Source organism: Pleurodeles waltl, chromosome 9 (assembly GCF_031143425.1).
Source record: "Pleurodeles waltl isolate 20211129_DDA chromosome 9, aPleWal1.hap1.20221129, whole genome shotgun sequence".
Lineage (NCBI taxonomy): Eukaryota > Metazoa > Chordata > Amphibia > Caudata > Salamandridae > Pleurodeles > Pleurodeles waltl.
This window is the reverse complement of record NC_090448.1, coordinates 943,103,985-943,115,147: the sequence shown is the minus strand read 5'-3', so window position 1 is coordinate 943,115,147 and position 11,163 is coordinate 943,103,985. Positions and strand designations below refer to the sequence as shown.

Below are 11,163 nucleotides of genomic sequence, written 5' to 3'. Positions count from 1 at the left end.
CCTGTGAGACTAATAGACTGGACTCTGCCATGGACATTCCTCCGCCATCAACCCTCACCATTTTGCTACCCCCTCCAATTTTGAGCACTAAAATAAACACCCTTAAAGCACAAAACAATCTGGAGTCTGTCTGTGATTTCGGAATACTGTATTAGCAATAACTGTGGCAAAAAGCTCTTTCATCTGTAATGTCAACATACCTATGTCACGCAGCTCTAGTCCATGAGGAAACACAGCAGATGTCACACAGTGGGACCCACATCTGTGAAATCGTAAGGGAAAGTGACAACTCAGTGACCATACACTGGGTGAAAATGACAGACAGTAGAGAGGTAGTAGTGTTTAAGTACACATAGTAGGCAGGTTTGTATTCTTACCTGTGTCTCACTGGAAATATTGCTGGATCACTAAGTCCCTGTTGTCAATGTCTTCTTCCTCTGCTTCCTCGTCTTCACTGTCCACAGGCTCCACAGCTGCAACAACACCACCATCTAGACCATCCTCCTGCAGAAAGGGCACCAGTCGTCGCAAAGCCAAGTTGTGAAGCATACAGCAGGCCACGATGCTCTGGCACACCTTCCTTGGTGAGTAGAATAGGGATCCACCTGTCATATGGAGGCACCTGAACCTCGCCTTCAGGAGGCCAAAGGTGCGTTCGATCACCCTCCTAGTTCGCTCATGGACCTCATTGTAGCGTTCCTCTGCCCTTGTCCTGGGATTCCTCACTGGGGTCAGTAGCCATGACAGGTTGGGGTAACCAGAGTGACCTGCAAATGGTGAGGGACAACTGTTAGACACACACTAACCTGTAGGGATATCCCCAGACAACCATTCCCACTGAATTGCTTCCAGGTGCTCACCTACACACGGTGCCTCTGGAGTTGACCCATCACATAAGGGATGCTGCTATTCCGCAGGATGTAAGCGTCATGCACTGAGCCAGGGAACATGGCATTCACATGGGAGATGTACTGGTCTGCCAAACATACCATCTGTACATTCATCGAATGATAACTCTTCCGGTTTCTGTACACCTGTTCACTCCTGTGAGGGGGGGACCAAAGCCACATGGGTCCCATCAATGGCACCTATGATGTTGGGGATATGTCCCAGGGCATAGAAATCACCTTTCACTATAGGCAAATCCTCAACATGAGGGAAAACGATGTAGCTCCGCATGTGTTTCAGCAGGGCAGACAACATTCTGGACAACATGTTGGAAAACATAGGCTGGGACATCCCTGATGCTATGGCCACTGTTGTTTGAAATGACCCACTTGCAAGGAAATAGAGCACTGACAGCACCTGCACTTGAGGGGGGATTCCTGTGGGATGGCGGATAGCTGACATCAGGTCTGGCTCCAGCTGGGTACACAGTTCCTGGATTGTGGCACAGTCAAGCCTGTATGTGATTATCACGTGTCTTTCCTGCATTGTCGACAGGTCCACCAACGGTAGGTACACCGGAGGATGCCGCTATCTCCTCACATGTCCCAGCGGGTGGTGCCTATGAAGGACAACAGCGAGCACAGAGTCAAACAACTCAGAGGTACGTACCCACAGTTTACACAGAACACCATTCATGATCTAAAAAGTGGCCTGTATGTGTGTTGAGTCTAGGCCTAGGTATGTGTGACGCAGTGGAAAATGAAGCCCTGTGGGCCCCTGAAATGGCAGCTGCCTGACCTCTAAAGTGGGACAATGGGATGTGAGGTAACTGCGCTGGCGTTGTACACCGTCGCGGTAGGCAGTCGAAGAACGCAGCGCAATGCTGCATTGGTTAACATTGGACCCTATGGGTCCCAGGAGCCATTGACAATGTACGCCGGCGGTGATGGTACGCACAGCCGCAGACATGAGCGCCATTTTCTATCTGTTCAATCACTCGATACCTGATCTTCTACAGGAGAGGACCTACACTGCAAGTGCTGCTGTGACCTCGGTCTGGAAGAGACAATGGATCGAGTGTCTGGGGAAAGGGCCCCTGCCTTCACATCGGAGGAGTTGGAGAAACTTGTGGATGGGGTCCTCCACCAATACACGCTACTCTACGGTCCTCACGACAAACAGGTAAGTACACTGGGAGCATGCTGTATGGGCTCTGCCTGTGTGTAGTGGGGTGGATTAAATATGGGGGGGGGGAGATTTAGGCGTGCATGGAATGACGGTGAGTGCATGTGCCACATGGCAAGGGTAGGGATGGGGGCTAATCACTTTGACGGTGCAGTTGGTAATAACTTTCTCTTCCCCCTGTACAAATCATGGAGGTCAGCGCCCACCAGAAAAAATATATTTGGTGTGCCATCGCCAAGGACGTCTGGACCCTAGGCGTCTACCACAGACGGAGCACCCACTGCCGGAAAAGATGGGAGGACATTCGCCGCTGGAGCAAGAAGACAGCGGAGGCTCAGCTGGGGATGGCCTCCCAACGTGGGAGGGGGAGGTGGGCTGTGGGTTTCCCTAGGCCAGGGCGAGTTCCGTAGGCAAGGTCCCTCGAAAGGCAGCCCATGTGGCACCCCCAGCCCACCTCTGTAGAGTGCCAAGTACACCTAGTCATGCCCCTGTGTCATCTATGTGTGCAGATGTCGCCCATAGCCTTGTAGGTCATTTCCCAGGAATTGAACAGTGGAGCACAAGAGCGCCGCGTGGTGTAGGGGGCTTCTGCGTCTGTCGTGTCCGCCAACGGTAGCGGTAATGAATGCACTCAACATGTCTTTCTTCTGTCGTCCCCCCCTTTTTGTGGTCTCCCTGTTCTTGTGTGCATTAGCATCACCAGGTGGAGGAGCAGTGGCACCGGAGCACGAGGGAGCTGCATCCCACATGGCCATGGTGGGCAACACTACGGACTCGGAGTTCACCAGTGGGAAGGAGGGCGAGGGGAGCTCCACAGCAGGGACAGGAGCTGACACCAGTGACACGGACTCGTCCTCTGATGGGAGCTCCCTTGTGGTGGTGGCAACATCTGTGCCACCCCATCTACAGGTACAGACGCCACCACCCCTTCCAGCACTGCCCTCCCAGCAGCCCCGCAGCCTTCGCCCCGTGCCCACTCACCCGGGAGGGTGGGCATCACCTTCGCTCCAGACACCTCAGGCTCTGCCCCATTCACCCCTGCTGCCTTCAGCGAGGAGGCCATTGACCTCCTCAGGTCCCTCACTGTTGGGCAGTCTACCATTTTGAATGCCATCCAGGGTGTAGAAAGAAAGTTGCAACAAACAAATTCATTCCTGGAGGGCATTCATTCTGGTCAGGCAGCCCTTCAGCAAGCCTTTCAGACTCTGGCCTTAGCACTGATGGCAGCCATTGTCCCTGTGTCTAGCCTCCCCCCTCAAACTTCCTCCACCCTGACCCAATCCCCTGTACCTCAGCCTATCCCAAGCACACCTACAGACCAGCATGCACACACGTCAACACATAAGGGAAGCTCAGGCAAACATAAGCACCACACATCCCACAGGCACTCACGCAAGCATCACACACATGCAGACACACCAACATCCACTGCCTCCACTGTGTCCCCCTCCTCCTCCTCTCCCTCCCTGTCTCGTCTACTCTCAGACCTGCATGCACCACCTCTACAGCCACTACGTCCCTCTCCAGTACACCCACCACCACACCCCGCTCACGTGCAGTCACCACCCCCACTACCGTTCCCACGCCCCTGTGTCCTCTCCCAGTATGTCTGTGATGCCCCCTCCGAAGATACACTAACGCAGGCACGCACCCACCCAACAGCCATCCACCTCACAACAGTCTCCAGCGCATGCACCTTCACCCAAAGTCATCAAACGAACACCTCCTACAACCACAACCTCTTCCCCCACTCCCAAACCCCCTCCAGCTACCCGTCCCAGTGTGTCCCAAAAACTTTTCCTGTCCAACCTTGACCTCTTTCCCACACCTCCCCCACCCTGTCCGTCTCCTAGGTCCTGAACTAACACCTCAGCCACAACATCTCCGGGACCAGTGGTGCCTGTAGTCACCGGAATCTGGAGTGCACCAGCCACCAAGGCAGCCAGTGTGGCACGGAGCCACAGCACAGACAGTCCCCTCCCTGTGAAGCATCGGAAGTTGGCCAGTGCCCGGCGGGAGAGGGTGTATTGCTACATACACTACGTAAATGTATTGCTACATACACTACGTGCATGCGGCAGCACTACGTGCAAGGTAAACAGTGGTGCAGAGTGTGGACCATTGGCCTCTGCTTTCATTGGCCTTCGCTTCCATTTTGGTTCACGACTCCATTTTGTCGAGTCTGGTTCGGTGCGTAAGGCACTGTTCTGTGTTTTTCCACAAGCTTCGGCAAGCTGAAGGGTGGGGTGTTTTTCTGCTCAACTTCGCTCCATCTGCCTGGTACGAAGGGCGCTATTTACATTCCACGAGCTATCAGTTAGAACAACAGGGGGATGCGCCTGTACACAAGGAGGAATGCAAGCTTCACCTTGGAGTCCTCTCCTGGGAACTTGGCCCGTTCTGAGGAGACGTCTCGAAGGGTGAACAAGGTACCGCCGATTGCACAATTTGTAAAGGAGGGGGTCTTTTTCTAGAAAAGACTCCTGGGCGTTAGTAAATACTATAAAAGTTGGGGGCCTGGATGGGCTGGTTTAGGAACTCTCTTCTGGGTTGGACGTAACGCCAGGAGGACTGATTGTCCCGAACAGAGGCTCCCTGTGTCAGCTGATTTGGGTTCCCCAGCTTTGTGTACGGCGGAGGGATGCAGACGCTCTTTTCGGTGAAGCTTTTCAATTTATTAAGTGTATTGTGTGTGCGCACGTAATGTGTACTTATTCTTGCAGTCATTTTCATGCTATTGAGCATTGAAGTATATTGTGTGTGCGCGCGTAATATGCACTTATTCTTGCAGTCATTTTCATGCTATTGAGCATTGAGGTATATTGTGTGTGCTTGTATTATATGCACTTACTCTTGCAATTATTCACAGAGTGCTTATATCTTTATCATTATTCTCATGTTATTCTCCTGATGTATATATATATATATATATATATTAGTGTGGTTTAGTTTTGCTAGCTGAGAACTTGCCCCTTAAATAAACTTGATTATTCTACTTACGAAGGTGTTTGAGAGTGATTGCTTTACATTGTGCCTTAAAATATCCTGAAGTGCATAGTTTTGATATTCTGAAGAGTAAAGCAGCACAGAGGGGGAAGACTCCAGCCACCAAAGCCGCTCCCAGGGGCCCCGGTGGGAGTGTGGAGTCAGCTGTGACACCTTCCAAGTTGGGGAAGTGGCACAAGAAACCCGGCAAGTCTGGGAAGAGCAGCACGACGGAGAAGACCGCCATCATCCCCGCTGCCCAGGAGGCCACCACCAGCATCATCCCCGCTGCCCAGGAAACCCCGCCAGCATCATCCCCGCTGCCCAGGAGGCCACCGCCAGCACAAGCCCAGCTGCCCATGAGGCCACCGCCAGCACAAACCCCGCTGGGCCATGAAGGACCGCCAGCAGCTGAGTCCCTGCAATGGAAACCACCATCTCAGGCACCGCTGAACAGGGCACCGCCGCATCAAGCACCGCTGAACAGGGCACCGCCGCCTCAAGCACCGCTGAACAGGGCACCGCCACCTCAAGCACCGCTGAGCAGGGCACCGCTGCCTCAAGCACCACTGAACAGGGCATCGCCGTCTCAAGCACCGCTGAACAGGGAACTGCCGCCTCAAGCACCCCTGAACAGGGCACCACCGCCTCAAGCACCGCTGAACAGGGCATAGCCGTCTCAAGCACCGCTGAACAGGGAACCGCCGCCTCAAGCACCGCTGGCCCATTGTCCTGCCATTTGATAAAGTTTTGTTTTGACCAATGACTTTGTGTTTCACCACTGCGCATATTAGTTGCTCAAGGTACACCAGTAGCACATGGTATGTTTTGTTCAGTTTAGCCGCCTATGGGCTTTGACATTGCATTAGTCATTACATTCTGTATTGTGCCTTTTGGCTTTGACATGGCATTAGCCATTACTTTCTGTATTCAGTTGAGCCGTCTATGGGCTTTGACATTGCACTAGCCATTACATTCTGTATTCTGCCTATTGACTTTGACATGCTATTAGATATTCTGCCTATTGGCTTTGACATGATATCATATATTACACTTTGTATTCAGCTTAACTGCCTATTGGCTTACACTTTGTATTCAGCTCCGCTGCCTATTGGCTTTGACATGATATTATACATTGCATTTTATATTCAGCTCAGCTGCCTATGGGCTTTGACATGATATAAGACATTGTATTTTGTATTCAGCTTAGATGCCTATTGGCTTTGACATGACACTAGACATTGCATTTGATATTTAGGTTAGCTGCCTATTGCCTTTAACATGACATTGCATTTGATATTTAGGTTAGCTGCCCATTGCCTTTAACGTGGAGTTCTGTATTTTTCCAAGCTGTGTTTTTGCACCAGAGAACCAAGATGTTTTGCTCTCACTGTAGACTAGACCTGATAAGAGAGAGTACATGGGCGTTGTTTCTCTTCCCTTGAGCTTGGGAACAGGAGTAGTCTTGGAGACCTGGCCAGTCTCCAAAAGGCTTGCTCAGTTTCCCAGGTCTGAGAGGAGGGGGCACACCTTTGTAACGAATGTAACAGGCTGCAGAGAGTCAGATTCGAATCTGCCGGACCTCGTGCTGGAGCTTGGCGCAGGCTGCCAGCAATCCCGTGTGGGTAGATGAATCTCTCTTTCTCGCGGTTGACAGGGGTCCTCAGCTTGCAGACCTTAGAAAGATGAAGCTGTGAATAGTTCCCACACGGTGAAGTATTTGTTTTGCTTTGCATACAATATCTTATAAATATAACCTGCTGTGTATATTGCAAACTGATATATTTTGTTTGATTAACGCGGACTTGAAAGCTACTAATTCGTCATTCATTCATAAACATTGTGGTTGGGGAAGAATAAAATAACAATAAAAGTCTTCTTTGACCTCAGAAGTGCATTTCTGTTGTGTTATGTTAGTGCTTAGAAACTAAAATAAGAGGAAAGCACTACAATTGGTACCAGAGGTCGTGGGGCGTCGGTCATTAAGAGGTGATTAAGAAGGGGTTTGACGAGTTAGTAGATTTTTAAGTGCACACTTTAAAAGTGTAATTGTTTTTTGTTGTTTGGAGAATTACAGAAATTGTTTTCTGTTTGGGGAATCACAGTAGCACGGCAGACCATGTCTGAGAATACATGTGTTGATGAACTGCCTGATGGTGCTAAGAAAAACTGTGAATTGTTTTCTGTTTGGGGAATTACAGAAGAAAATGCATGTGTAGCTAAAATGCCTGATGTTGTTTTGAGAAATAATTCCCGTTGTATATATGTAGAAAAAGTGTGTTTTGGAAGTAATGATGACAGAAAGGTCTGGATACCTTTATCTGCTTACAGAGAAATGCAGGAGAAATGTAGGCAGTTGGAACATGAAAATAGGAATTTACGTGAGCAAATTAGCCAGGATACAATATTTCAAAATAATGCTGAAAGTTATAAAAATGAAGAATCTTTCTTGTCCCATTCCAGTAATGAGGGGGTTAAGACAGCTCCGAGCTGCATTGAGTTTCCGTGTGAGCCAGGGTTTTTGGCAGCCAAAATGCATTCCTTAACTGATAACACGGAGAGTCAGAATGTGATTTACGAGTTACCGTTGCAAAATGCACAAGTAAAACGAAGGATTTTAGAGCAAGACACCCCGAGTTTCATTAGCTTGTTTGATTTTTGGAAAAAGAATAGCCCTCATTTGAGAGAAATCCTAACACTTTTGTACATGGTCACTGTGAAAAATAATATGCAGCTGCGCGCTTGTGATTTGGCAAATGAAATAATGCAGACTTTAGGTTTCTGCGCAGTGCAAGAAGGAAATACTTATGTACATTTAAATCATGAACAAGGAAAGAAAATAGTGCCCCTAGCTAGAATCATACAATGGATCTGGTACTTGCAAGACAGGGCTAGAGTACCACAGGTAAAAGAATTATCAATGAAATTGTGTGCACCATTTGAATTCGTGTCTACTGAAGATAAAAAGCATGTTTGTTTTACTAATGATTCATTGACTGAAATGTTGCTTTCTGGCACAGTAGAAGGAACAGCGTTGTATAATGTGTGTCAGATTTTAAAGCAAGAGCTACGTGAGATGTGTCATTTTTATGCTAATTTTTGGTTCTTTGATAATGTTTTAGCACCTAACTGGTTCAATTACCTTGCAGATGTTAATGAGAAAAATGCAGAGAGAGAAGTGTTCACCCAGAATTCTGCCTTAGTGGGGATGGCTATGTGGGTGCCCCAGAAATGTGAAAAGGCCACTTACAGGTGGGCAGAGATGAGAGAGATGCACATTCCCCTAGATTTGATAAAAACTGTGAGGCACGCACAAAAGCAATCTGTCATGCAAGCAGTCACAGAGCAGTTGGGGAGAGGAAAGTTACCAGAACAGAAATGGCAAATTGATCAGGTTTTAGGGAGAGTGATTGCTGCAAATTACCAAGGAAAAATCGAAATTATGCTGATACCTAGAAAAGAATCTGATTCATTCATACAAATTGGAGACAGAATGGCCCAAATTGACAAAAGTGCAGTGAATGGAGGTTTGGTAAAGAATGAGTCTGCACCAGCCCTTCTGACAGTGCAAGAAAAAGGAAGCTGTGGCGCAGCAGATAAAAACCTCAGTGCTGATGTGTGGGCTGAAGCCCCAAGTGACCCTCCAGAACCTGCAGAAAATATAACAAAGGGCCCCAAAAACGTCCTGCTGATTATAAAACAGGGAAAGAAAGAGGAAGGGTGCAGTTTAAATGAAAAATGTTATTTGCAAGAAAAGTCATACTTGTTTCTTTTGCAGATCCAACCACGTTTCGCCACTGTCCCTGAGTGCGCTGTGTGGTCCCCCTTCCGGTGTGTGCGTGTGGGGTCGGGGAAGGGACCGAATCCCCAACCTGAACCTGGCTGAGTAAAGTGCCAGCACCATGGATCCATTTTGCGCAAACTGCGCCTTCAGTTCAAGTTCAACTTGTTTGCTGTGTTTTTTTTTTTTTTTGCCTCTCGTTTGGAACTCTGACTTTTGCTTACCTTCCAGAAAACCTTTCAGGTGGACCGTGCCTCTTTACATGAGCAGAACTCATGCCACATCAAATTGCTAACACTGTTGAATTAGAGACTCATTCAGAGAAAAAAAAAAAATGTGTGCCCAGTCTTTTCTATGTAGATGTATCTGATGTGAAAGGTTATGAGATCAATGTGTTAATTCACTTCTATTGCTTTACAGGGATTGCTTTGATCATAATGTTTTTTTTTGTGCTGATGTTTTTTTTTTTTTTTTTGAAATATGAGATATGTGAAACAAAAATTCATTGGTCAAAGGGCGGAATGTCCTGCCATTTGATAAAGTTTTGTTTTGACCAATGACTTTGTGTTTCACCACTGCGCATATTAGTTGCTCAAGGTACACCAGTAGCACATGGTATGTTTTGTTCAGTTTAGCCGCCTATGGGCTTTGACATTGCATTAGTCATTACATTCTGTATTGTGCCTTTTGGCTTTGACATGGCATTAGCCATTACTTTCTGTATTCAGTTGAGCCGTCTATGGGCTTTGACATTGCACTAGCCATTACATTCTGTATTCTGCCTATTGACTTTGACATGCTATTAGATATTCTGCCTATTGGCTTTGACATGATATCATATATTACACTTTGTATTCAGCTTAACTGCCTATTGGCTTACACTTTGTATTCAGCTCCGCTGCCTATTGGCTTTGACATGATATTATACATTGCATTTTATATTCAGCTCAGCTGCCTATGGGCTTTGACATGATATAAGACATTGTATTTTGTATTCAGCTTAGATGCCTATTGGCTTTGACATGACACTAGACATTGCATTTGATATTTAGGTTAGCTGCCTATTGCCTTTAACATGACATTGCATTTGATATTTAGGTTAGCTGCCCATTGCCTTTAACGTGGAGTTCTGTATTTTTCCAAGCTGTGTTTTTGCACCAGAGAACCAAGATGTTTTGCTCTCACTGTAGACTAGACCTGATAAGAGAGAGTACATGGGCGTTGTTTCTCTTCCCTTGAGCTTGGGAACAGGAGTAGTCTTGGAGACCTGGCCAGTCTCCAAAAGGCTTGCTCAGTTTCCCAGGTCTGAGAGGAGGGGGCACACCTTTGTAACGAATGTAACAGGCTGCAGAGAGTCAGATTCGAATCTGCCGGACCTCGTGCTGGAGCTTGGCGCAGGCTGCCAGCAATCCCGTGTGGGTAGATGAATCTCTCTTTCTCGCGGTTGACAGGGGTCCTCAGCTTGCAGACCTTAGAAAGATGAAGCTGTGAATAGTTCCCACACGGTGAAGTATTTGTTTTGCTTTGCATACAATATCTTATAAATATAACCTGCTGTGTATATTGCAAACTGATATATTTTGTTTGATTAACGCGGACTTGAAAGCTACTAATTCGTCATTCATTCATAAACATTGTGGTTGGGGAAGAATAAAATAACAATAAAAGTCTTCTTTGACCTCAGAAGTGCATTTCTGTTGTGTTATGTTAGTGCTTAGAAACTAAAATAAGAGGAAAGCACTACACCCATGAGCGCCAAGGGCACTGACGCTACTGAGTCCGTCACGGGCAGAATGAAGAACTCTGGGCACCATGCCCCCTCCAGAACCAGTGGAGAGATCCATCCACTACCTCTGGCCTTAGCAGGATGAAGCACTCTGGGCACCATGCCCCCTCCAGAACCAGTGGAGAGATACATCCACTACCTCTGCCCTTAGCAGGATGAAGCACTCTGGGTACCATGCCCCCTCCAGAACCAGTGGGGAGATACATCCACTAACTCTGTCCTTAGCAGGATGAAGCACTCTGGGCACCATGCCCCCTCCAGAACCAGTGGAGACTGTTATCCACTTGAGAGACTGTGGCTTTGCACTCCCCAGGATGCAGCAGTGGGCAGACCACCCACTGTAGAGACTTGAGAGACTGTGACTTTGCACTCCCCAGGATTGAACAGTGGGCAGACCACCCACTGTAGAGACTTGAGGGACTGTGGCTTTGCACTCCCCAGGATTGAACAGTGGGCAGACCACCCACTGTAGAGACTTGAGAGACTGTGGCTTTGCACTCCCCAGGATTGAACAGTGGGCAGACCACCCACTGTAGAG

The 11,163-nt window shown here is 48.0% G+C and overlaps 1 protein-coding gene across 1 annotated transcript; it reads left to right on the top strand.

The window, feature by feature from the left end:
- Window positions 1–5,792: 5,792 nt before the first annotated feature.
- LOC138260141 (uncharacterized) lies at window positions 5,793–10,525 on the top strand. Its single transcript, XM_069208340.1, has 2 exons — window positions 5,793–8,310; window positions 8,837–10,525. Exons 1-2 carry the CDS (start codon window positions 7,178–7,180, stop codon window positions 8,946–8,948), a joined length of 1,245 nt encoding a protein of 414 aa, XP_069064441.1. The 5' UTR covers window positions 5,793–7,177; the 3' UTR covers window positions 8,949–10,525.
- Window positions 10,526–11,163: the final 638 nt, after the last annotated feature.

Excerpts from the sequence above, each read along its gene's own strand:
- LOC138260141 (XM_069208340.1), top strand. The coding sequence starts at position 7,178 with ATGTCTGAGAATACATGTGTTGATGAACTGCCTGATGGTGCTAAGAAA. Across the intron at positions 8,311-8,836 it reads TGTGAAAAGGCCACTTACAG|ATCCAACCACGTTTCGCCAC; the intron begins GTGGGCAGAGAT and ends TTTCTTTTGCAG.